Source organism: Etheostoma cragini, chromosome 16 (assembly GCF_013103735.1).
Source record: "Etheostoma cragini isolate CJK2018 chromosome 16, CSU_Ecrag_1.0, whole genome shotgun sequence".
In the NCBI taxonomy this organism is placed as follows: domain Eukaryota; kingdom Metazoa; phylum Chordata; class Actinopteri; order Perciformes; family Percidae; genus Etheostoma; species Etheostoma cragini.
This window is the reverse complement of record NC_048422.1, coordinates 13,190,802-13,217,359: the sequence shown is the minus strand read 5'-3', so window position 1 is coordinate 13,217,359 and position 26,558 is coordinate 13,190,802. Positions and strand designations below refer to the sequence as shown.

The window sequence follows — 26,558 nt, the reverse complement described above, 5'->3', positions numbered from 1 at the left end:
GTTGAATGGTGTTTAACTATTGTGGGACCTAACAAGGATGGACATTGTTTTCACTCAGTATGGTCCTGACACCTTTATTCACCTGCACACAATGTGAAACTTGGATTGGCATAGAAGAACATGACAAGAAGAGCCACAGACTAACCAAGACAAAGAGATGAAAGACCGCACACAGTCAGCTAAATTAGTTTTGTACACACAAAGAAGTGGGATCACAATATGTTGCTGTTAGGTTTGAATCTTTCACTGGAATTGAACAGCACATTGTTCATGGAGATACCAAAAGTGTAAAAAGCCTCTATGTACAGGGTTTTGTAGACCGTAGTTCCAAAATGAATGTTGAGCTTGAATCTGAAGCTACATTTTTATTAATCAATTTGTTTTTAAAACACCATACCCAATGGGTCATGGATGAAACAAGTCATATTTTTCCTGATTGGTACTCTTTAAACAATCCGGGTTTGTCGAGTTTGCCCCTCTCGTTGTTCTTTTTTAAAGCTTTTAAAGAATGCATACAAAGTGGAAAAAGATGTGTGCCAGATTTAACCGATATTTTGCGAGTTCACAATATATGCTTTTCCGGTTGACCCCTTGACTTTAATCCTAGATGTGTATTCTCACAATGTAGTTGCAGAGTTGAGGCTAAGCAAGCTGTAAGCCTGAGTGAGGTTGGTATTCACCTTTTAACTCACAGTTGGTACTTTGTCTGATTGTGTGCAAATTGAGTCGTTCTAAAAATCATCATGCAGCTAGGTGGTACTGTGTCCTCACATATACTAAAATACATTTTTCTCTATTACTCTGATAACACTGAAGTGTTGGTCCTCTGGCGCCACCTCTTGGTGCTTTGGGCGTACTGCAAAGAAACCTCAACCAGGAGCCATAGAGTGGTGCTGAGCATTTTAGATTATGGCAGAGTCATCATCCAATGAAATTACTTAACCTCGCAAAGATTTCTTTAAAATAACGTGTGCATCCTTTGCTCATCCACAGACGAGACAAATGATTGGTTGGGTGTTGTACAGAGAAACCAGCCTGTTTACATCGTCTCCTGTGGGGTCCTGTTAAATCATTTTTTAAGTATCAGAAGTTAAGTCTGTTGGTGTGGTTGCTGAATGTGTTAAAGTGCCTTGTCATTTTTTTACAATGCCCCTATCCCCTGCCCCCAAATATTGAACACCCAACCCCCTAGTTTTTACCCTTAGGTTGCAAAATCTCCTTCAATGATTCATACTGAGGAGTCTGATAAGTTGAGTTTTTCTTTCAAACGCTTTAAAAATAAACCGCGCTATTCCTTGTGCTCATTGGCTGTGCTTTTGGCTATTTATTTTGAATCATAAAAGCAGATTCCATAACATACATACATATGACCCTTTAATAAGTTAAAATGATAATGTTAAGGTTCTTTTGTAAATGAAATGGTGAAACATTAAGGCAGAAGTAAGTATTGGTATAAATAAGCTGTGAAGATGATCACTTCCTCTATTATTGACAAGAAAACATGAGATTAGTTTCTATTCTGACTGTCAATCATACATCTAGAGTGTTTTGATTACCATCAGCGATATACTGTAATTACACACCTTTACACTCTTTTTTTCTTTTTTGTTATTTAAAAACCTTCACTTTCCTTTTGAAACCGCCAGTACTAAAGTTGAGGTACGGAAGCTTTTACCCCTAAAGTTGGATTTTTACTAACCAGGTTTGGCATTTTAACTTGTGAAAATAGGTGTCTGCAAAATAGTGTGCAGTAATGACATATGCATCCAAGTGTTTGACAAAAGAATACACGGTAGATAAATCTGAAATTTTAAAAACTTTTTATTGGAAGATGAGAAGACCAAGCCAGTGATGTTATTTTAGCACATTTTGATAATGTTCCTGAGATCATCTGCAAGAAGAAGCTTAAAAGTGGATGAAGCTATGAAACTATATATAGAATAGATATTTGTATTAAGTATACAGAACATTTGTGAAAGAGTTTCCTTTTAAACCAATCATCCAACTTTCTGATCCTACCGTTTTTAGATCTGTTCAACATTCCTTTTACTCCTAAAGATCAAATTATCCTTTTTGTCCATGATATTTTGTCAAGCTAATTCCAGGTTTTCTTCACTCAGTTCATACAGTACAATGCAATGCCCAATGGGAAAAAAACACAGTAAGATTTCAAATCAGTATTTGAAAGAAATGCTATTGGACAGAATGCCATAGGTGTCAAGCAGTAAGAGAAATAATTGCAATGACTTTGAAAGATCTGGGTCGTCCATGGGGACACCAAGCTTGACTCAGTGACTTTTATGTCCCACCCTGAAAAGATAAATTCAGAGAGATTTGATATGCCGTTGTGTGTTCTATTGTGTGTAACTAAATATAAATAGGGAATTAAGTACCTATCTTACATCTTAAAGTGTGTCGAGAGGCTTCCAGGCATATCTCTGACAGTAGAACACAGTCTGCATAGAGTAGACAAAGTGCAAATGTTATTACATCGGAGCATTCAGAAGCTAAACAAGTTCACAGCTTGATAGTATTGTACTTACACCACATCTCAGGGCAGTCTTGACGTCTCTGCACCTGTATGTTGTCAAAGTGCATGGGTCTGACAGTGGAAGAAAAAAGGCTATTTCAATGATAATTGATTTGTTGATAGACAAGTAATCTATTCATTTTGATAATTGATTATTCATCCTTTGTCATGTAAACATTAGCCTGTACCAGCTTTTAAATCAAATGTGTGCCAAGTGTGTTCTGGTTTATAGAATTGTAAATTGAGAAGAGCTTTCTCATAGGGGCCCTTTTTAAATAGTCAAATAGGTGTAAATAATAACTTTTATTTTAAGCATTCAATGTAGGTGTACCGGTTTGGAGTACTTATAGTATTTCCTGCTTGCTTACTGGCACCGTTTATACTAAGGTTAACATAATGAAACAGGGCCATAATTAATGTTATTAGTTACAACTGTGCTCTTTCGATGGATAAAACAAGTCATTTAAATATGTGGCTTTGCACACATCACTGAAGGAGAGGAAAACTGACCTACAAGAGGAGCCTCTTGGCCTTTACACAGCTGGATGAGAGTGCAGATGTTCTGAGGGGTGGCGTAGCTCAGGATTGCCTCCAGCACCGTCTTTGTGAACTTGCCAATGACAGCTTCACACTGATCGTGGTAGGTGGAGGGTAAAAGATGACAAATCTCCTCCAGCAGCTTGATCAAAGCATCCTGAAAAATGTATAGAGTGGAAGGTGCATCATGTTTCCCAAAAGTCATCAGTGCTGTGTGATTTTAGGTGTCTAGATGGGTGTGTGGGTGTGCAGGACAAAGCGATATTGTGTTCCTCCACAAGCACGTGTGTTCCTTCGCTGTATGATTGTAACCCACCTCAGTACTTTCTTTAGGCAGCAATTCCTCCAAAGTCTTGATGAGAAAAATGCAGAAGGTACATTGTGTTTTGGGCTGCACCTGATTGACACAAATGGCAGAGGGAGTCGAGCACAAAGAGCCTTTTCATACATGTTATTCTTTTCAAATGTGTCTTTTTCACTTCCATCCATCCATCTTCTTCCACTTATCCTGTATCTGGTGGCGGAGGGATTAGTACTAGTAAGGGACCGCAAACTTCCCTTTCCCGAGCCACATTAACCAACTCCGACTGGGGGATCCCGAGGTGTTCCCAGGCCAGGTTGGAGATATAATCCCTCCACCTAGTCCTGGGTCTGCCCCGAGGCCTCCACCCAGCTGGACGTTCCTGGAACACCTCCCTAGGGAGGCGCCCAGGAGGCATCCTTACCAGATGCCTGAACCACCTCAACTGGCTTCTCTGTCCTCTTTCACTTGGACTTTACTAACTTTTTCCCTGGTCACAGCCACCTGAAGGGTCTCCTTGACAAAAAAGCGGAGCATCTTCTCCAGCTTTTCCGAGGAGTCACAGAGCCCGATGAGTTTGCAGATCTCTGCTGGTTTCTACAGAGAGAGAGAGAGAGGTATAGAACCATCAGTAGCATCACTATTTTATTGCTGATCTCATTCTGGGAAAGTACACCCAGACGATTAATCTAGCATGCTACTTACTACAGCACCAGCAATGAGGTTGATGGCCACTGGAAGCATCTTCTCCACCTCTTCTTTGCAGAGTTTGGCAGTACTAGCTGGTCCAGGCAGATGGTCACACAAATTTTCAATGCCATCTATGATCTTCTTCTGAAATAAAAGATTAGGTGTGTGTTGTTTAAACTTGCTCCTTAGAACAATGGGCAGATTATGGGTCTACATCTAAACATAATCATTGATTATATGCAACAGTAGTCCCTCTGCTAACTAAAATCAAAGGCCAGAAGATTGAGTGAACAGTTGTGCTAAATGTGGTAGTTTCAGTTTTATGTGATGGCATTTGTTTTGTGGTGCTCATAGCAACTTGGTTTCCCTACAGAGGAAAGAGGATCTTTGAGTTCAGGTGAGAAACAACTTTTGTTAGACAATATAAATAGGTAGTGGCAAAGCACTTAAAAAAGATAAGGGGATTTATTCATTGTGTGTGCTTGAATACCATCGTATGCACGGCTGATTATGGAGCCGTGGAGATAGCACATCATGTTTTTTTGAATATTGACTTATGACTATGCACATAAGCACTATCAATAATATCAGTGAGCAAATATTAATCCGCTGGAGTTCTTTTGCTGTTTATTAAACTATTGTACTCACCTGGAGGTCTGAATTGGAAAACAAGTCAGCAAGGAGCTCAAATATCTGGGTGCAGTCCTGGCAGACATCACCAGTCTGAATATAAAGTCAAAGTCACAAAATAAAAGTAAATCAACACTTAAACCAATCTGATCTCTTACACAATCCAGGTGCCTCGTTCTAAGTTGTTATATTTAATATACATTGTGTTTTATGAGGAAGAAGCTTGTGTGTGACTGCATCAGCTGCTCGATTCAAGAGTGAAACATGTACCAGAAGGAAAAGACTTCCTGATTTTGAAGAAATTCAAAATCTCAGTTCTCTTTGTGAGAAGGAAACTACTGTATTTTTATACAAGTGTTGTATTGCTTTTCATTTCCTTGTGTACAGTTTCAATAATTGCAGAGTTTCTCTTAAAGAATGGAACAATGGTGTTGGAGTACCATACGGTTGTGTATAGTGTTGTTATTACGCCTCCAAAATAGCAGGTGTGAAATAACAACCGTATTTACATTCTTTTATTAAGGAATTTAACAATTCTCTACAATTCTCAGAAATATTGTACCTTTTACTCCACTTCATTTATCTTACATATACATACTAGTTACTTACAGATTAAGATTTTACATAAAAACATATGTTTAGTTTAAAAACTACAGTGCATTGTTCTAAACCAATTATTGCCTTTGAACCCATCTTATCACAGGAGCAAACCATTTAGTTTTAGTTTGATATGTAAACTACATTTGCAGATATTAATGTACTTTAACCCAAATATTTAATTAAGAACTTTCACTCTGCTGTATTGGTACTTTTACTTTAGTGGAGGATCTAAATACTTCCTTTACCACTGCAAAATAGGGTGATAAATGCATTGGAACATACAATTTTTGTACACAATATACAAAATGCTTTTATAAACCATATCTTGGAATTCATGGGAGATCATTAATTTCTTTGTAATTGTGTTCTTAAAAATGTGTTGTTTGGTAAGTCATGTTTCAGGAAGTTATAGTAGGATACAGTATGTAACATATAAACGGGATATCAACAGGTTTGTGTTTTGAATGCAAAATACAATTTTGTCATAAGAAATCAAAATCATGAACTTACTGCTCTCAGGGCATCTGGAACATTTTGCAAACCATTGAAATTCAGAGCTAAAGTCAGAGCTGCAGGTGGAAATATTTATCATTAATAATCCTCATCATGATACGTCTAATCGTTTGACTTTTTTAAATATTCACTTCATGATAAATCAACTCAGTACAATTAATTATAGTCTCACCACAGCCTTCAAGACAAACGAAGAGTAGCAAAGCAATCTTGAGCGAGGCCATCTTGTCTTAGTTTCAGGCTTTTGGTTGAATGTCTGTCTTCCCTCCTGGCGACTGAACAGGGAACTGAGAGCACATCTTATATTTGACAGGACCCACCTGCCACCAATAGCTCCCACCAACCAGATGTTGGTGTGATAAGACTATTTTGTTTTATAGCATAGAGGAACTGTTTTTTTTTTTCTCAGTCCCTCAATAAGCTAATATTAGTCAAGTTTTATATTCAGTTCCTTACTTTAAGTGTGAACAACTTGATGTTGTTTAGATGTGTTTACAGATGTACTGTTATTCAAATATGCAGTGGCTGCATTTTTTTCCAGTTTGGTTAATTCTAACTGTGAACAATGATATATTTTACAGGTTTATTTGTAAAATTTCAGCCACTCAGCTATAAACGTTCACTTAAGTGTCTCTATCAGAGTTTGTGTTATGGTGAAAAAGGCTGCGTTGACTTAGCCCTGTTGTAGAGGAACACACCAGCACAGCTCCACATTATATCTTATAGAACTATTTTTAAAACCATAAATTACTATAGTATTTACACCTTGCAGCCCCACTTAAGGTAATAGTCGTTTCACCACATCTCAGTTTTGGTCAGAGCAGCTCAAGTAAGACATAATAACACTGATTTGAAACACTTCCCTCAGCTTTACAGAAATTGTATTGTGTAAATAAATAACTAAAGAAAACATGTAAGGCAGTTAGCACCACCTTAAATCTCATCATTGAATGTTTGTGGAACACACCTGTCATTCTGAATGGGATATATTATTTTGGCAATTCCTATTGGAAGCTTCAAATAACACATTGTGGGAGAGAGCGATGCATGTAACTACCTTCCTGTCCTAGCGCCCTGACCTGGGGACACTTAGATGGATGGGCTGAAAGTAACTCAGAGAGTGCACTAGTTTTTACTTCCTTAGCCTCATTTGTCTATAAAAATCATTGCTATTATAAAAAATTGAAAGATGATATAAACACAGATACAAATTTGAGGGGCTTTACCATTTGACTAACATAACATTTTACTTTGAATTAGTCTAAAATACAGTATCTTAAAAACTGTTTATTGGATTGCTGTAAAAAAAAGAAGACATTTATGGTCCCCAGAGCAGGATTCTTACATACTTTGGTGATCATCTGAATGTTCCTGTGTGTTTTATGTGAAATGTCTCCACAACAATTGAATGAATTCCCATTAAATTTGCTTTACACACGTCCCCTCAGGATGAACTATTAATAATCATAATTAACTTGATATCCCTTAACCTTTCATCTGGTCAAAATTCGAATTTGTCAAACAGTTTGGTTCATGACCAAAATTATTTTAAACAAAGGAAATGGTGATGATTCACCGCCAGCACATTATGTATCAGGCTGAGAGAGGAGCATGGTCAGGTAAACACAAAAGATTGGTTAAGCTGTGCACGTTGAGCTTACAGTTACTATAGTTTATATGGCTAATGTCATTTAACTTTGATAATATAATTTCCTATTTAAGATAACCCTAACTTTACTGTAATCTTGAAACTCAAATTTCAAGATTCAATGGCAACAACATGTCTCCAACAAGTCAGTTCTTGAGATGGCAGAAACAAAGAAAATCAGTGAGGAGGTGAGGAGACTGGATGGAACTGGATCGCCCATGTGCAGTAATGTCCAAGCCTTGTGTGCCTCCTGGCATGGAGAGAATTAACTTAACCTTACTGTAATAGTCATAAATGATTGGGATTAATCAGCTAAGACAGATAGATAAATAGGAAGATCCACAGTTCATATCAAGCTATTGTTTATTTAACCATTATCCTCCTACTTTCCCTAAACCAGCCCAGACCCCTGTATCACAGGATAATGTAAGTGTTCCTGGGTTTAATAACCAGTGAGACACACAGCGCAGGGAGGACCTAGACCTTCTCATTCAGGAACAGAATCGGATGGGGTGCCACAATTAAAACCCTGGTGATGCTCTTCTGCCTGGGAAGCGGGGCATCATGCAGGATGGTTTCCTGAGTGTTTGTATTGCATTGTTCCACTATCCATCGCATCACCCAAAGAGTAACTCAGGAGTAGGTACCCATTCGCCATCTGGTCTTTCACTTCCCGAAGACCCGGAAGACCTGGACAGGGCTGGCAATTCACACAGCCTTCATGCGAGCAGCTGGAGCAATCAACAACTACCTTGTCCGGTTCAAGCCACCCAGCAGCCCTAAAGGCCCTAAAGGCCCTAAAGCAACAGGTAAATGTTCCCTTTATTTATCCTGCAGGCTGTTTGTGACCATCATGGCCGCCTCATTAACACGTACTGTATGTGTGCTGTCCTGTGTCAGTCCATGACTAAACAGTGCTCTGCCATACAGGAGGTCTACTCTCCTCCAGACTACTTTATCCATGCAGATGGAGCGTACCTGTGCCTCCAACAGCCACTCCACTTTATTTCTGTTAACAAGAGGCCAAAACAAGGTGCGGAAGCCCAGCGCACCAACTACCATCTATCCAGGGCACGCTCCATTATAGAGCTTGTTTTTGGGAGGTTGAAGACCACGTACCGGGCCATCTTCCTGCATGTGCTGAAGGTGCACCACATCTTTGTACCTCATGTAAGTAATTCCTCAACTGGATTTTGTTTAGTATTGAAAAGAGTGAATTAACCACGATTATTTTTTTTCAGGAGGTATTATTTCTTCTTCTTTTTTTTCTCTTATATTATAATTTCAGGTCCTAGCAGCATGTGTCGATCTGAATAACATCTGCTTTAGAACTGGTGACAATGTTGCCCGGAAGCCTCTGTTAGTACACTTTTATCATCTCTCTTACTATAGATTGATTGATTGATTGATTGATACAATGTTTTATTATTGCTTTGCAATTTTTTTTTTTCTTATATGGTATTATTTCATAATAGTTTTTACTGGTCAGGTACATTTCCTTGTTTATAAGGTCATTATTGTATTGGTAGTAGTTGTTAGAAACTCTAGCTGCAAACCAAATGTCATCCTTGTCAGGTTAATCTTTTCCTACTTGATGGATTTGATGGAGTTCTGTTCTCAACAGCTCGGTCTTGTTTCTCATCTTTGCCTGCTGCTTTGTGAGTGTGTTCTGACTCAATCCTGTGTATTTACTAGAATCGTCACAGGGATTACAAGTTAAAGTCATACAATACAGGTCTATAAACTTCCTGCTTCCTGATTCTTTTGAAAACTAAATGACTTAAAAGGTTCCAACATTTTAAGGCAAGGCAAGGCAGCTTTATTTGGACAGCACTTTTCAGACACAAGTCAATTCAAGTGAACAAACAGAGGTGGAATGTAAAAAAGTTATTTTAATTTACTCAAGTAATGTACATGACTACAAAATGCACGTACTTGTATTGTACTTGAGTATTTTATTCTTATGCCACTTTATACTTATACTCTACTACAATTCAAAGGGACAGTTTGTTTATACTTTTCTACAGTTATTTGCCACTTAACAAAGTAAAATGTTCGCACACAAAACTGAAGAAAACAAGATAAGATAGATTTTATTGTTCTGAAGGAAATTTGTCTTTGACAAATACATTATCTGTTGTTTAGGAAAATACAAAATAACATAGTACATACATACCTAAAGTACACAGACTGTCACCAGTCTGCATGAACACCCTCTGAACACAGGGCATTGCGATCGGTCCCAAAAAGCCAAGCAAACATACAGCAGAATGATGTGTGTCTGTGTAGCCCACAGAGCAGCTCTGCAGTTATATGTGCTGAGGTAGAGCAGAAATGGGAGAGTAGGAATACCTAACTACAATAAATACAGAAATATGACTCGTAATAATCATAGCAGTGGGTATAATGGAATGACATAATGAACAATGGCAATTATAGTAACAGTAAAGATGATAGAACTATGACTAATAATAACATTAGTAGTGGGCATGGAGCAGGACCACAGCAACAGCCACGATCCAAATGCCACCCCAATCTAAGGGAATCTGGGGAAGAAACTAAGTTAGTAACATGCATTATTTGGACATAAATGTAGACAGGTGGAGAGAGAGAGGAGCTGAGTGCGTCATAGGAAGTCCCCCGGAAGTCAAAAACTATAACAGCATCCAAGGTAAGCCTGAGCCAGTCCACCATTAACTATAAGCCTTTTCAAAAAGGAAGTTTAGAGCTAAATCTTAAATGTTGAGATGACTTTTTGCGTCCCAAACTAAAACTTGGAGCTAGTTCCGCAGTTTCCTTCCCACATGGTAAGGGTCTGAGAATAACACAGCTGTCTCCATTTTTCTTACATCCTTCTAAAAGTTTTCTTGCACATAATAAGTCGTACAGCCTCAGATGGTTGCTGCCTTACTATAGTCATTTAAAGTTGTAAATTATGATATACATTTTTTTTATAGAACTGCCTAAAATACAGAAAACATTCAGTTTCACATTGTTTTCATAACTAACATAAAAATATCAGAAGACGATTGAGGTTCTCCTCTTTTTCCAATGATCCCCATAGTCAGTTATAGCAGGAATTAATAAATATATCTGATATAGTTTGTTGTGTACAGTCGCTTGTTCAACAGGATTGGTTGTTGCCCTAGACCAGAGATCTTCAACAGGGGGTCCGGGAGCCCTAGGGGAATCTAAGAAAATTAAAGTTCATCATAGAATTCACTGTGCCACATGTCCGTACAGATCAAGTTCTCACAACAAACAAACCCCTCCAGAGTTTGATTGATAGTGTACCACTATAGACCATCTCGTCAAGCAGGTCTCGGTACCCTTGTTTGGTCCGCTTTTGGCACGCTCCAGAGTCTGTTTGCCGAGTTCTCACCTGCCCGAACAAACTGCGCCAGCGGGACAAACAGACTCTTGTTTGATTCAACCCAACGAAAGGCTTTCGATGTCAAAACATCGCAACTGTACATGTACTGTATGCCTAAGTGGTGCATAACCACCTTTTTATCTTAAACTAAATGGTTTCCTAAACATGTCTCTTGGCTTATCTTTATTACCAGTAGTTTATGGTAGTGCAAGTGTGTCATTCAAGTAATTCAAATCTCTGCAGCAGATCTCTCTCAGATAAGTTTGATTATCTGGAATTTTATACTATACAGTATTATAAACCAGCTTCAGGTAACAAAAGATTGATCTTTGTATTGTTATTAAAGTACCAGTCAAAGGTTTGGAATCGCTTTCTTGTTCACTTGAATGGGAAAGTGTGTAGAAACTCTTGACTGGCACTGTAGGCAATTTGAGCACGTTTACAACATTGAATTGTACCTTCTGTTGTGAATACAGTGAGTTAAGTAGCATAAAGCACACTTATGGAAAGGAAAAACAAGAGGTGCTAAAAGAGACTGATAGTTTACTGTTGTGTGTCTTTGCTGTTGAGTGTTCCAAGTACCTGGCGTCACAATAGATTTCTAAAGACAATAGGATTCTTTGACAGTATAGCAACATTTTGTTCCTCTCATAGTTTGTTCTTTCTGACATTCCAGTTATACATTTTATTTATTTTTTGTCTGTGAACTTGCTTCAACATTCTACACATTGCTGCTTCCTCCAGGCTTCAAATGCGCCACAGAAACAGCAAGTTTAAGAACGAGCTCCAGGTTAATTACAAGATTTGCAGAATATAATAATTGAGTCTGTGCTGTCAATCACCACAGAATATAAAACAAACATTTAAAATTAGAGCAGATTCCAGATAAGACTCGATGAGATTCGACTAAGCTTATTTGTGTCCGTGACTTTAGAATAAAGCAGATGTCCAATAGAAAAGGTTTTACCAAAACTATAACATTTTAATGTTAGATGTATGATGTGAACAAGCTTAGTAATGCAGATGCTTTTTCATTAAAGGTGATCCATTATATAGCATTTTCAGGTTCATACCATCCGTACTAGAATATGTTTACATGCTTTAATGTTAAAAAAATAATAAAAAATTCTCATACTGCCCACGGCTACTGCACCTGTGTCCTCTGTCTGAGAAGGAGCGCGTGTCTCTTCAAGCCCCCTCTCAAAAAAGCCCAGTCTGCTCTGATTGGTCAGCAATCCGCATCTCACTTGTGTAGACAGTTGAAGTCCCGCCCCTTCCGTTTGCCTCCATGGGACCTATCTTCGAAAAATAAATTAAAGGAGGTCAGTGGCAAAAGACAAAGTATTTTCTGGTCCCAATCAACTTGTGCCTTGGATTACACACACAATTGCAAACATTGCAAGATAGTTGAGTAAAATTCTATGGGAAAATACGTAATTAGACGGACTACAAGTCCTAATGGCTCACCTGACGTCACCACATTTTCCCTCCACTCCCTTCGAGTAGCTGCAGCTCTTGACGTGACCCGATTTATAATGGTTTTAACCTCTTTTGATGTCTTGGAATTAGACGGTAAAGCTCGATAAGTGACGCATATTGTTCAAGACAAGAGATGAGAGAGTGACGTGAGAGAGTGTAGTAGTTGACTAAGCAATCTCACACAAAACCGAATCTCTCTTGTAAAATGATCTTTTTTGTGATCACAATTTTATTTGTTATTATTACTTATTAATCCTAAACTCAGAAAGCACAAACATCCACAAACAATACAACTGTGACATCAGAACGCGTCCCGGGGCCGAAAAACGGAGCGGGAAAACGGGAGGGAGGGAGACAAAACAACACAATCAGAAAGAGACACATACAAACACATACACAAACAGACACACAAACACACACAAGCAGACACAAGTAAAAAGACCAAACACCTGCGCAAATTAGAGCTCCGGGCCGCAGCACAAGGCTACAGAGTCAACCATGCTCCGCCAAGTGTCCAGACTCTTTTCAAGGGGAATGCGCGCCGTGCAGAGTTTCATATACACTTCATCCAAATAGGAAAGGGTAAATGTGCGGATAGACAGATGCAATCATTTCTATGCAGCTCTAAGTCCAGCAAATATAGAACGTTTCTGAATCCAAGAGAGCTGAAAGGCTGACAGATCATTCAGAAGCAAGACATTGACAGCAACAGGCACAGCAACATTAAACAAGTTGGAGATTTTGGATGCAACTCTGTTCTAGAACTGACCAATGGGAAAGCACTCCCAGATCAAGTGAAGATATGTGCCTTGTGCTTTTATTGAAAGTGCTTAAGGGGCTGTTAATTATTTTCATGTGGTGCATTTTCACAGGGGTGAGACATGACCTATGAATTAAATTGCAGTGAATCTGCTGATGGTCTGGATTGTGTGATACTTCTGGAATGTCAGACCATATGTCATGCCATGTCAAGATCAATACTCAGGACTGGGCAATCGTGTGCCCAGATACTCTCAATAGGCGGGGCAGAGTGGTTACATATCACTAAGAACTGATAAAGCCTGGACAGTTCTGGATAGGATGGATGGACAAAGGCCTCAGCAAAGGGACATGTATCCCTTGAGTGCTGATCTTAATGGAAGGTAAAAGAAAAAAGAGGAACGTGGTAGACTGAATGTGTTCTGCAAGTCAGAAAAAAGCAATAACCCAACTTCGCTAAAAATGTCTTTTAGACAATAAACTTCCCTTTGTTCCCATTGTGTGGCTGTTATCAGCCTCCACTCGATCAGGAGTGGTATATAATTGAAAATAGGGAGGAAGGTATGCCAGTTACAAGCTACATGGCAGTATGTTTTCAGCCAAACTCCAAGTCTTCCGCATAAGATGTGAGACAATGGGGTCAAAGCATAGCTTGGACTGTTTATTAGAAATATTGGCAAAAAGAACGTCATGGAGTGACCAAGGCTCTGTCATAGCACTTTCTAAGGTACACCAGCAAACAGACATATCTGGCTTAAATCAAGTAAGAAGGGACCTCAACACAAAGGACCAAAAGTAATGTTTGAAGTTGGGAACAGAGAGGCCACCATTCTCTTTCCTCTTCTGTTAAGTTGACATCTTAAGTCACGGCAACATGCCTTTCCAGATAAATTTAGATACCATTGATTGTAATTTAGGTAGCATAGAGCTCACGAAATTAACCCTGGGCAAAACATTAATTTTAACCAGTGAGATACGGGCTTGAATTGACATAGGGAGACTTATCAATTTTTCCATATCTTTCAAGCCATTGTTCAGAGCAGCAGAATAGTTGTGTTTAATAATCTAGTTTAGGCAGGGGAAGACTTTAATAAAATGAAGTAATTAAATGAAGTAGTGCAGACTTTGACCAGTTAATTTTAAAGCCTGATAAACTTCTATACTCAACAAAGCTTTAATCATACCAATGAAAGTTTTACCAAAGCTCATCACCTCTGACTGACTATAAAAATGGCCACTCAAGCCTGTCAAATGCTTTCATTGTGTCCAACAAAAAAAATGGCATTGGAGTCTTACTGTCCTCAGCTGCATCAACAATGTGGAGAAGGCGTCTAACATTATCTGCTGCTAGTCTCGTTCTAATTAATCCTGTTTGGTCGGAGTTCAATGATTTTGCCATATGAGACTACAAACGACAGGCTAGGGGCTTTTCTGGACTCTGTAGGATCCTTGTTCTTTTTCAAGAGTAAGGAGATTAAGGCTGTGTTAACATCCCTTGCAAATTCACCATTTTCAGTTGGGCCCAGCTGTTCCCAAAAAGTTATAGCATAGAATTCAGGGGGGATCCCATCAAAGCCCGGTGATTTTCCATTTTGGAAATCAGATGCCCTGCACGTTGGAAACTCCTTGTAGTGTAATCAGTCTTGTGAGCAACGCCTTGAATTTATTGTCTCCCATGCCGAGAACACTGCTTCCTTATTATGGTCATAGTCAAGGTGAGGTCTGTCTTATGCAACTTTGTGTAATAAGTTATCGCTATGATAAATGACATAAATGATCATGTATTGCCCAGAACCACTAGTGATCCTGGAATAAGGGTAATTATACTTATCACCAACAAAACTAGAAGGCAGTGTTAAAGCTCCAGCTCACTAAACGATCATCAGCAAAACCTGGGGTTTTTCAGAATTTCCCAGGCTCTCTAACTAACCCACTGGAAAAATAGGATTTCTTGCTTAACCCTGAGGTTGACCAACAATGTTTCAACCATTGCTGTAAATTTCTGCTTTTTTACTTCCTTCAAAGAGGGACATGATTAGTACACTCTTGTGAATGTTGCAAACACAATGATTTGCTCAAAAAAAGTGACAATGTCTTAACAAACAGACAAACTGAACTCTCACTAAAATGGATGAGAAAAATGCATGAAAACTTTTTTTATTTATATTTTACATTTCCTTCACATAATAAAGTAAGAAATGAATTGTACTCTATCAATCACTTACTTGCTCACTCATGATGTATTTTGTAAAGCTGAAATGTGATGTGCAACCTATTTCTCAACTTTCAAAAGTGTCTACTGTATTGAATGAAGCCATAGGGTAGTGTGCACATTCAGCACCGCAGTTGGGTACAGCGGGAGATAACGTCCACACGGAAAGTTGCACCTTTTGCCTGCAAAAGAGCTTGTAAGTCAAAGCATAGACCAATACATTTAGGGACCGTGCACATTTTTTTCTTTTGATTGATATACTTTATACACATAGCTTGGTTGGAACGAAGACCAAGGCGCAGTAAGATGACTGATCCATCTGGAGAAGGTTAGGGTTGCCAATCTCTTGCCTCCTGATACAAAACATGCAGTTGGAGGCTTGATTAAATCCAACATCCAACAAGATCCTGTAGTCTCAGTTTTGTTTGTTTGTCTACAGTTGAAATCTGTCATTAACGATGGGATGCTTTTTTTTCATAGAGAATTTGGGGCTCAAATAGTACATTTAGTAATACTCTCTTAAGCAGGGGTCTTGAGCATTTTTAGGCCAAGGACCCTTTACCTGAAAGAGAGATGATATGGGGCCTCCCTACTAAATGTACTGTATAAAATGTTGTGCATATTCAACCGGGCTGGATGAATGAAAATGAATAGATATAATTTATACATCATGTTTTAATGTTAAACCTGCACTGTGGAAAAGCACATTAAATCCTTATGCTGAGCCATGAGGCTACCATAGTGGCTAACTTACCTATGTTACGCGTATCTTCAATGTGTAAATCACATTTTTTCTTTGTCACAAATTGGCCAATTCACCTTTCCTAATAATTAAGTTGAATTCATATTGATGTATCGTGTATTTTCAGACATGTCAATTCTTTAAAAAATTGCAACGTTCAAAAAAATGTTTTTTTGACATAATTTGGTGGCCACGTTTGTATCAACTCTGAGGACCCCTAGGGGCCACGGGCCCCTGTTGAAGACCTCTGCTCTAAAGCAGATGCCTGACACTTTTGCTTTCCAATAAAAAGCTCTTTGTATTCACAGCCGCCTCGTGAATCCCCACCCCACCAAGCATGTTAGAAAACAGTTTCAAGGTAAACTCATTTTTGATTGTTAGCCGTTGTTCCTTTTCCTCATTGCACAACCCTGAGTCACAAGTTTAACCTATTGCTTATTAACCTGTAATATGCCTTAAGTTTAGGTAGCATTGGCATGAACACCAACCTAAATCTCCCAGAAAGGCAGGAAAAAACAGATGTGATTTTTCATTTAATCAGAGTCTAAAGCTGGATAAACTCTTATTTTTTATTTGAGTGTGCTGTTGATTCTTTATCTTAAGGAACATGTGTGAAAGCCTTCCTCTTTTCAAAGACTTTCAAAAGTAAATCAGTTTCTGTGTGGTAACACTGTATGGCAACATCAGTAAACTGTGGTGTGAAAACAAGAAAACTATCCAAATGCTGCGAACCTCTTTATTGTCTGCTATCAATATTGCAGTTAACGGAGTAAAACATTCTTTAAAAATAGTGGTTAAAACCATTTCTCCAGTGAGAAAAGACTGGATCCAGTTATATTAAATAATTTCATGAAAAGAACAGTATGTTTGTTTCATGTAGGATGTCAAAAAGTATTTATAAAATTTGCCCTAAATGCTCCTTGAACACCTTTTTTTTGATATATATATTCTAATGACTAAGACCTTTTTAATCAAATAGCTTCTGTAAAAGACAATCTCACCCAACAGTTTTAGTCTCATCTTATTCTAATATTCTCTTTCCTGTTCCAGCTGTTCTGTATGATATTCAGCTGTTTATTACATTATTTTACCTGATCACTAGACTTTTAGTGTATCAAGATTTAATTTAGTCTGTCAGCTGAGTGAAAGCTTTTGTTAAAGGCCATGCCGGGACAGTAGTTCACAACTGTGACAGTATTGAGTTTAAACAAATTTACTCAGACAGACTTGGGAGTTGAAGGTGTTTTTTACTCTGTTGTTTTTTGTAAACTTGTACAAAACACATTCTGGTCAGAGAAAATTCTACAGCTCCTTGTGAAATTCTGTCTGCACTGTGCTGTGAATAAAACTCTTCTGAACCAGCCACAGAATTGGACCGGAAAGAATACTTTTCCAACTTTCATAAAAAACTATAAAGACATATACAAATGCTGATTTTGCAAGCATAATGACTGTTGCTGTTACCATGACAACCACTATCACAATGGCCACTGGTATGTAGTTTGCTAAATAAAAGCATCCATCCGATCAGTTGGCCTTCTAATCTGTAACAATAGATAGATAAACAGAGACAGAAGGAAGAAGGAAGTGCTCTTTACCGACATTAGCATTACCTGTACAACCTTTGGAGGCGAGGCCTATGGGCCTCACACTGAATATAAAGAAGGCGACATCAGCTCAAACTCCACATCTCCAAGAGAACCTAAATTCTTCACATATATCTTCACAGAAACGGGTAAAGAGATCCTTTTTATATTGATATATTTTTTGTGTTACGTGGTGCTGAGAAATCATTTTTTGCATGCCTTTTGACAAATCAATTTAGTTTTATACTGACATTTATTCCATTTTAGGGATGCTTTTCTCTGCCCTTCTTGTGCTGGGCGTCTGCCTGGTTCCTGCTCAAGCCAAACCGGCAGGTAGGCTACATTCTTCTCTCACAATAAACTGTAATTATTTTATCACAATTGATGGACAAATTGATAGATGTGTTATGTATTTGCAGGAGAATATCTTGGCAGTCCACTCCTCCAAAGCTGTTTTGAGGAGGCAAAGAAACTTGTGGATGATGCCTACAAGTACTCCAGAGAAGAGTGAGTTCCTTTTATGGGGTTTTTCATCTCACAGGGTTAAATAGATTACCTTTCATGAATGCACACTGATTGAAATGTTATTTCTTTGGCATGAAAGCCATTCATCACAAGTACTCTGTAGCTCAGTAATTGTAAAAAGAAAAAAAAAGTATCTACATTGTACTCCATTGTTCGACTGTGCATTTTTTTTCTTCAAGGAGTCTGAGACGAGTCCGCAGGGAGGTGGTGCGTCCTCACGATGCTCTCCGTCTCCTGAAGCAGCCTCGTGGTGACACACGCTCAGCTGTGAGATCTGCAGACTACATGGCACAGACCCTCCGTCTGCTGCACGAGAGGGTGCATCATGTGCACAAACGCTCACTCAACGCAACAGGTCAGACATATAGCACCCAAAAAGACACAAAATACTCAGACACATTTCTGATAACTTTTCCTGTTCATGGTTAAGGGGCCTGAGGTTTACTGTTTTGTAATAGTGGGCAGCGTTATGCTCTAATTAAGGACTAGACATAAAACGTTGATAATCTGTGAATCGTGTGTTTTACATTTTTCAGATTTGCTTACTAGAGAGGATCTAGTTAAGCTTGCTCAAATATCTGGATGTGCAGCTCGAGTCATTCTTCCATCGTGCCGGACCACACCAAACCTTGACAAGTATCGCACAACCACCAGTGTCTGCAACAACCTGTAAGAGACATTTTTGTTTGAGGAAAATATTGTTTCAAATTCTCCCTTTTTGAAATTTAACTGCTTTATGTAGTTCTACTCGAACATATGGGTCAGTTTCAGCAAATATGACAGAACGTTTTAGAAGTCTTACCCACTGCACCTTTAAGTCCTTTTCTCAAACAACTTATCTTAAACAGGCCCCTTTTTAACATTACAAAATGTCTTCATTATCACTTTTCCAGTAAAACAATTTAGCACATAAAGCAATTGTATGGTTTCTTTGCCTAAAGCAATCTGTGTTGAATTAATGAAAGCTTTTTGGGTCTGTGAGATTGAGTGCTGGTTACATTCAGAGGAAGTGCTTGTGAAATACACCTAAAGATCTTAGGCCATATATTGCAGAAGATGTGTACACTTCCCCAGGATTTCTCAAGCAGCTTTTCTAAACACGGATGTCTCCTGTTTGGTTTTAGAAAAAACCCTCGCCTAGGGGCCTCCAACACGCCCTTTGCCCGCTGGCTACCTTCCGAATATGACGATGGTATCTCCCAACCAAAAGGCTATAACCGAACACGAAAAATCAACAACTTCTTGCTCCCACTGGTGAGACATTGAAATCCCAGACACTCCCTTTGATTAACATACTAAATGCTGATTTAAAATTTAAACTAAACAATTCTCCTCTACTCTCAGGTGCGACAGGTGTCCAACAACATCCTGAGCACAACAGACGCGGGCGTGGTCAACGACACAGAATACACTCACATGGTGACCCTGTTTGGGCAGTGGAACGACCACGATCTCACCTTTACACCCTTCTCCCCCAGCATCCGCTCCTTCAGCAACGGGATCAACTGTGACGAGAGCTGTGAGAAAACTGAGCCATGCGTCCCCATCCCGGTTGGTGTGATAGCTCAGACCCAAACCTTGAAATGTTATTTTCACTAAAAGATTCTCTTTATAACTTTTGACCTCTTTCTTACAAACAGATTCCTCCTGGCGACCCCCGCTTGCCCTCCGGCCCAAACAGCTGCATCAATGCGTTCAGATCCGCCCCTGTTTGCGGAACAGGATACACTGCATACAATTTTGGCGGAGAACCCAACAAAAGAGAGCAGATCAACTCCCTGACAGCCTTCCTGGATCTTAGCCAGGTGTACGGCTCTGAGGAGAAGCTCGCCCTGTTTCTTCGCGACCTCGAGAGTGATGCCGGCCTGCTGCGCGTGAATACAGAGTTCAGGGACAACAACCGTGAGCTGCTGCCCTTTAACCCTCTCCAGGTGAACATGTGTGCCACACGCAGAAGAATCACCAACGACACAAACGCCAGAGAGGTGCCCTGTTTCATTGCAGGTAAGTCATCTTGCCAGTTCACTTTAAGTAATTGCTTTATAAATGGTAAATGAGTCATTTATTAATTTTTCAAAGATCCGCAACAAGCCAAAAGAGTGGTAATAAATTTGAGTTGCAAGGTTGTAAACTACTGTTGCATATCAAGTTCTAGCCTGTAACCAGCTGTCTGTCTAAATTAATAAACACTTATTCAAACTCCTCTATTTATCTTTTCAGGCAATACATAAACACTTAATGAATGTTTCACACACTGTGATCTAATTGTAAGCGAGCAACTGTAACCCCTTTTAAGCATCCACAACTAGGTACTTGGTTATAAGCAAATCATTCATATAAAATAACAGAGTTATAGTAATATGTTCACAGAAGATGTTATAATTGTTGATAATAATAACTAATAAACACAATGTCCTTATACAACCACATTGTAGCGTGCTATATACAATTTTGTAAATAAATACTATATATATAATATCTTCTTCTTATAAATAGCATATATAGCAAAACAGGGTTAAATAGTTATTGTTACAAATTGTCTTGATAAATTGGTAAAGTGAGAAAACAATTACCCATTACTGATGATTTACTAACATTTATAACTGAAGACTTAATATATATAATAAAGAATCATGTTGTTGTCGCTTTTTAATATGACTTCAGACCTGCAGTTGAATATGTTGGTAAATGTTTCAAAAGGGTTTTCACTATAAAATCTATGTGCATTTAAGTAAGTTGCGCTATCATTTTCAATCCAATGCTGTTATTTATTTTCTGGTGAGTACAGGACAATAAAATGATGTTGCCTGAGCTAATTTAAAAGAGAAAGCAAGTTATACTAGAGGCTAATTAGCAAGTCAACTGTTGTTCTTATTCATGTCTGTTTGCTGATGTATACAAAAATAAGAATTCATTAATAAAGCCGTCATTTACACCTTATGAACTCCTAATTGAAAAAAAACAAGCCAAACTAATGAATCTGAAAATTAAAAAAACATTTCAGATCAGCTATTTTAAGTGTAAATTTCTGTTTGTAAGGTGATAGCCGCGCAGACGAGAACATTGCTCTGACATCCATTCACACACTGTTTATGCGTGAGCATAACCGACTGGCTCGTGAACTGAAGAAATTGAACCCACACTGGGATAGTGAGACACTCTACCAAGAGGCCCGTAAGATCATGGGTGCTTACACACAGGTTGGTAAACCAGAGAGTCAGTTAGCATTCATGGTTACATTTTACATCCCCTAAGCAGGTGGCATACACACTTTTACTCAAAATAGATTTCTGTCTCCCTCAGGTGTTTGTGTTCAGGGACTATCTGCCTCACATTGTGGGTACCGACGCAATGCGTACTCAGCTCGGGCAATACCCTGGCTACAATCCCAACGTTGACCCCAGCATCGCCAATGTCTTTGCAACAGCAGCTTACCGCTTTGCCCACTTGGCCATCCAACCATTCTTAGCCCGTCTTGATGGAAACTACAGGGAGGACCCTCGGTTCCCCAGTGTTCCCTTGTTCAAGGCCTTCTTCACCCCCTGGAGAATCATCTTTGAGGGTGAGTTGTACAGACAGAAGAGCAGTAACTTATCAGTCACTCTGTCTCCATCTGTCACCCTAACTTTAATTTGATCTCTCCAGGGGGCATTGACCCTCTGCTCCGTGGTTTGATCGGCCGTCCTGCTAAACTGAACACTCAGGATCACATGTTGGTGGATGCTCTGAGGGAGAGGTTGTTCCAGTTCGTGATGCATCTGGCTTTGGACCTGGGCTCTCTCAACATGGAGAGGGGACGTGACCATGGCTTGGCTGGTACATCCTTCACTCTAATTTCTCTAATTTCATCTCTTCCTTAATTGTCTTCGTCCACTCTTTGCTTACATGCTGTTTAATTATCTAGGCTACAATGCCTGGCGTGGGTTCTGTGGCCTGTCTCAGCCCAGGAACCAGCAGGAGCTCGCTCAGGTCCTGAATAACAACGACCTGGCCCGCCGACTGCTACAGCTCTACGGGACGGCCGACAACATCGACATCTGGATGGGAGGCGTGGCAGAGCCATTTGTCGATGGTGGTCGTGTGGGGCCTCTGTTTGCCTGCCTCATTGCCAAACAGTTCCAGAAGACCCGCCAGGGTGACAGGTCAGTACATGTGTGGATACATAACAGTGATGCTAACATGATGACCAAAAAAAAGGAATTTTAAACCCAGTTTCTGTTGATGTTAAACTCATGTTTGAAATAATCAGGCTGTGGCACGAGAATCCCGGCGTCTTCACCCCAGCGCAGAGAGCCGCTCTGTCCGCCACCTCCTTATCCAAGATCATCTGTGACAACACTGGTATAACGGCAGTCCCCAGTGATGCCTACAGCGTCCTCTCAAACAAGAACCGGCTCGTCAACTGCAACAACCTCCGACGCCTGAACCTGTCAGCCTGGAAGGATACAACGCCGTCTAACGTGGTGTGTTTATTTCTTCCTTAATCACTTGTGGGAAAGTCATTTTTCATGTGTGGTGTTTGATCTTGCAAGCTTGAGTCAGAACTGTCAGGAAGTTGGTTGAAAAGAGGTTGGTCTAAGTACCAAAACTTGGTATTTTATATATAACTTAGATCATGCAACACCAGGTGTTCCTCATTCCATAAGAAACCATTCATGGTTTAATGACACATTTCAAAAATGTTCTCAAATGATGATGATAAACAAGTTTAACTTTTACATCTTCTTCATGTACAGATTGCAAACAACAAGAAGCAGGAAAGCCAGGAACCCCTGGAACTCCAGAACAATGAGGTAGTGTATTTAGTTATTGTCTGTTCAGCCTTATGTACACTGTATATTATGCTGAATGTCACAACTGTTCAGTGTTCGTTTTTACAGTATGAAGACTTAAACAAAATAGAACATACAGACATTTACTCCACATAACATGACATGGTCAACTTAATTTAAGTTTGTAAAATACAAATAAACAAACCTGAGTCGTATATATATCTTGGAATGCAGTTCATCTCTATGGGGTCCACACCCATTTTTCATCCTTTACAAACTGTCACAGTCTATTCAGGGCCTTTAGATTCTGACCACTTTATTATCATGTCCCTCGTGTCATTATAATCCACCTGTCCTACCGAGAGATTTTTTTTACTGAGCAGTGCACCACGTTATTTATTTCTTCCTTAATAACTCGTGTGAAAGTCCTTCTTCATGTGTGGTGTTTGATCTTGAGAGCTTGAATCAGAACGGTCAGGAAGTTGGTTGAAAAGAGGTTGGTTTAAGTACTTAAAAGTGGTAGTCATACTTTAAGATAACAACAACAAAGCCGAACTTTATTTATTTTAATTTTGATCATGCAACAATCGTTCTTAACATTTTGTGATTTTCTGAAGGTGTTCCTCATTCCATAAGAAACCATTTATGGTTTAATGATACATTTCAAAAATGTTCCCAAATTGTGATGATAAACAAGTTAAACTTTTACATCTTCTTTATGTACAGATTGTGAACAACAAGGAGCAGGAAAGCCAGGAACCCCTGGAACTCCAGAACAATGAGGTAGTGTATTTAGTCATTGTACACTGCATATTATGCTAAATGTCACAAACTATTCAGTGTTCATTTTTACAGTATGAAGACTTAAACAAAATAGAACGTACACACATTCACCCCACATAACAGGCTGTGGTCAACTTAAATTAAGTTTGTGAGATACAGATAAACAAACCTGAGTCGTATCTATAAATCTTGGAATGCAGTTCATCTCTATGGAGTACACCCATTTTTCATCCTTCAGTAACTGTGACAGTCTAATCAGGGCGTTTAGATTCTGACCACTTTCTTATCATGTCCCTCGTGTCATGTCATTATTGTCTACCTGTCCTACTGAGAGATTTTTTAACAGAACAGTGCACCATGTTTTAGATGATGGTCATATATTTTGATTAAAAAACTATGTAATGGATTACAATATTGCATCCAAATTGTAGTGAAGTAGAAGTACAAAAATCATAGAGAAAGGAAATATTTAAGAACAAGTATCTCAAAGGTGAACTCGACTAGAGTAATTAAGGTAAATGTGCCAAGTTACTTTCCACTGGGATAAATCATAACATTGGCAGCAGATCAGGGTATTTTATCAAGTAGATGCAAAGCTGAAAAAAAATGTGGATAATTACGAGCCTACAGTGTGCTGTCAGTTTTTACATCATTTTGAAGTAATCTATACTTTTGTTACTCTGCAGATCTCATAAGACCCCCAACCCCGAGAGGCCCTCCTAGATCACCAACACTCAACGTCAACCCTACACAGCTACAGTCTGCCTTCTCTGTCCACCTGGAATCCGTTTAGAATCCATCTTCAAATCATCAGCTTTAGGCTCTGTTTTTATAACTCAATCTCTCTGCACTTAACTTTGCTTTCCATTAATGTCATCTTACGAAATATCTAATTTTAATAATTTACTTTTTTTTTTTTGCTTTTTGTCTTATGGACCAGACTAAGGCACACTATAGTACGGAACATATATACTGTATTTTCTCTGAATAATTAGCAAATATTTGATAGATTTATAGCAATCAGCCAAATGAACATGAAATTTAATGCAGCAAATCTGCTAAACTCTGTTACAGCACATGTAATCTTTTGGTCGGAAAACATTTAGCCAGTTTTGACGGTTTATCAGTATTATTATGAAATGTACTGACCAAATTTAAAAAATTGTAAAATGAACATTAACCCTAACCCTTGAAAAATGTCTTTGAACGTTACTTTATTTGTTGTATTGTGCATTTGATAAACTATAGAAACCGTAGAGCGGTAACGTAGTTCATTTTTCATATTTCTGGGACATCAGAAATTATCTCATGGACGTCTTAAGTCAGTCGCCAAAAACTGTGTCTGATGGCATTTTGAAAGTACAGGACACACATAGAGATTGTGGTAAAAGCTCTATTTGGCAAGAATTTTCAAATGTTTTTCTAATACTCCTGTGCGAGATGATGATCCAAAATAAAGATTTGATTAAGCTTTGATACTTTGTTTCACAGAATATATTCAGTTTTAAGCAGCAAAATTAAACCTAACAAAACAGCTTGGTTAAACTTGTTATAATATTGACTTCAGTAATCTGAGTGAAGCAACATAGGCCAAATCATCATGTGTACTGTATGCCTCCTGTAGATGGAGCCATCGTTCTTGTTTAAACAAAATAAATGTATGAATTATTTAGTGACATAACCACTTCATATGGGGATATGGGGGAAGGAAGGAAACATTTACACCTGGTTAGCTTGTTGTATATTCTACAGCCTACCTGGGTTGAACATGTGCACTCTGCAAAAGGTAACTGGAACATCTACAGAAAATTTAAGGTAGACATGCAGACTTTATACAGGAAGTTTCAGAGGTAAGATTTAAACTTAGTCAGGACCTTCTTGCTGAAAGGGAACAGTGGCCTCATTTTTACCGGTATTAAAATACAACCAGTTAGTGAGTGATCAGATCACAAGTGGACAGCTGTGAACCTGAGTACAGGTGTGAAAACACCCATGAAGCATTGAGATCCGATGACTCAGACCACATTCAGAGGTGTTCTGGCCCACATGTGTCCACATTCCTATAGCAGTGCGTAGGGGTATGTGTCCTGGGACACATTAAGGACCTCCTACTCAACTGTGAGTTGAAATGCATGCTCATTCAAGGTATTTAGAGTCAATCATATGTTTTGGATGTTATTATCATTTGTTGGTGTTTGTTCCTGTTCTCATATTCCGGCTGTCTGGAGCTCTGTGCCCAGCGGTTAGCTGGAAAGGGCAGATGTCAATATACAATAACCTTGTTTTTAGTGTCATAAAATGTTCCAGAAATTCACAAACATGTAGGCTAATACTAAAGATGTTCCTGTTCTTAAGTCGCAAATTCTCCTTTGGTTATTTAGTAGTTTCACATTGCCAGACCTGTCTCTACAGTCTCTGGTAGAGAGTTAAATGAGACAATTGATAGCATTTTCTTGTCTGCCCGTTAAATATAAAGCTACACCTTGCAGCTGGTTACCTTAGCTTAGCACAAAGACTGGAAACAGCTAGCCTCTTTCTAGTTATAATCTGCCTACCAGCATCTCTAATGCTCACTACAAAAAAACAACCTTAGTCTGAATAATGAAATACACTATGTTACAGTTGTCTTTCTTAAATTCTTTTAACCTTCTGGCAGTGCAGGTTTCCTCCTGCTTCCAATCTTTGTGCTAAGCTAAGCTAACCAGCTGCTGACTGTAGATCCATGTGTAACGGACAGAGGTGTCAAGTAACAAAGTACAAATACTTCGTAACTTTACACACTACCTTACTTACGTAGACATTTTGGGTATCTAGACTTTACTGGAGTAATTATTTTACAGTAGACTTTTTACTTCTACTCCTTCCATTTTCATTTTAC

The 26,558-nt window shown here is 38.9% G+C and overlaps 2 protein-coding genes and 1 long non-coding RNA gene across 7 annotated transcripts; 1 reads left to right on the top strand and 2 right to left on the bottom strand.

The window, feature by feature from the left end:
- Window positions 1-47: 47 nt before the first annotated feature.
- LOC117959502 lies at window positions 48-17,675 on the bottom strand. The gene is made up of 3 exons (XR_004659950.1): window positions 17,665-17,675; window positions 11,281-11,283; window positions 48-179 (listed from the first exon to the last, which is right to left on the bottom strand). It is a non-coding gene; the product is annotated as an uncharacterized LOC117959502 (long non-coding RNA).
- LOC117959500 (prosaposin-like) lies at window positions 1,804-6,194 on the bottom strand. 3 transcript variants are annotated; one of them, XM_034896677.1, is made up of 10 exons: window positions 5,974-6,194; window positions 5,799-5,857; window positions 4,707-4,781; window positions 4,074-4,202; window positions 3,852-3,965; window positions 3,384-3,464; window positions 3,041-3,224; window positions 2,544-2,602; window positions 2,394-2,456; window positions 1,804-2,310 (listed from the first exon to the last, which is right to left on the bottom strand). In XM_034896677.1, exons 1-9 carry the CDS (start codon window positions 6,023-6,025, stop codon window positions 2,406-2,408), a joined length of 804 nt encoding a protein of 267 aa, XP_034752568.1. In that variant the 5' UTR covers window positions 6,026-6,194; the 3' UTR covers window positions 1,804-2,310; window positions 2,394-2,405. The 3 variants fall into 3 exon arrangements, with proteins under 3 accessions (XP_034752568.1, XP_034752567.1, XP_034752569.1); XM_034896676.1 differs by having other exon boundaries at window positions 2,398-2,456; XM_034896678.1 differs by having other exon boundaries at window positions 2,405-2,456.
- Window positions 17,501-24,857, top strand: mpx (myeloid-specific peroxidase). Of its 3 annotated transcripts, XM_034896663.1 has the most exons (16): window positions 17,501-17,749; window positions 17,868-17,933; window positions 18,020-18,107; window positions 18,305-18,480; window positions 18,662-18,794; window positions 19,250-19,379; window positions 19,470-19,676; window positions 19,766-20,129; window positions 21,165-21,325; window positions 21,429-21,687; window positions 21,771-21,941; window positions 22,030-22,267; window positions 22,375-22,588; window positions 22,862-22,918; window positions 23,624-23,680; window positions 24,367-24,857. In XM_034896663.1, exons 2-16 carry the CDS (start codon window positions 17,870-17,872, stop codon window positions 24,373-24,375), a joined length of 2,328 nt encoding a protein of 775 aa, XP_034752554.1. In that variant the 5' UTR covers window positions 17,501-17,749; window positions 17,868-17,869; the 3' UTR covers window positions 24,376-24,857. The 3 variants fall into 3 exon arrangements, with proteins under 3 accessions (XP_034752554.1, XP_034752556.1, XP_034752555.1); XM_034896665.1 differs by lacking the exon at window positions 22,862-22,918 and having other exon boundaries at window positions 24,367-24,856; XM_034896664.1 differs by lacking the exon at window positions 23,624-23,680 and having other exon boundaries at window positions 17,502-17,749; window positions 24,367-24,856.
- The last annotated feature ends 1,701 nt before the right edge of the window (window positions 24,858-26,558 follow it).

Excerpts from the sequence above, each read along its gene's own strand:
- LOC117959500 (XM_034896677.1), bottom strand. The coding sequence starts at position 6,025 with ATGGCCTCGCTCAAGATTGCTTTGCTACTCTTCGTTTGTCTTGAAGGC. Across the intron at positions 5,858-5,973 it reads CGTTTGTCTTGAAGGCTGTG|CTCTGACTTTAGCTCTGAAT; the intron begins GTGAGACTATAA and ends TTCCACCTGCAG. Across the intron at positions 3,465-3,851 it reads TGGCTGTGACCAGGGAAAAA|GTGCAGCCCAAAACACAATG; the intron begins GTTAGTAAAGTC and ends TGTGTCAATCAG.
- mpx (XM_034896663.1), top strand. The coding sequence starts at position 17,870 with ATGCTTTTCTCTGCCCTTCTTGTGCTGGGCGTCTGCCTGGTTCCTGCT. Across the intron at positions 19,677-19,765 it reads AGCCATGCGTCCCCATCCCG|ATTCCTCCTGGCGACCCCCG; the intron begins GTTGGTGTGATA and ends TCTTACAAACAG. Across the intron at positions 22,268-22,374 it reads AAGACCCGCCAGGGTGACAG|GCTGTGGCACGAGAATCCCG; the intron begins GTCAGTACATGT and ends TGAAATAATCAG.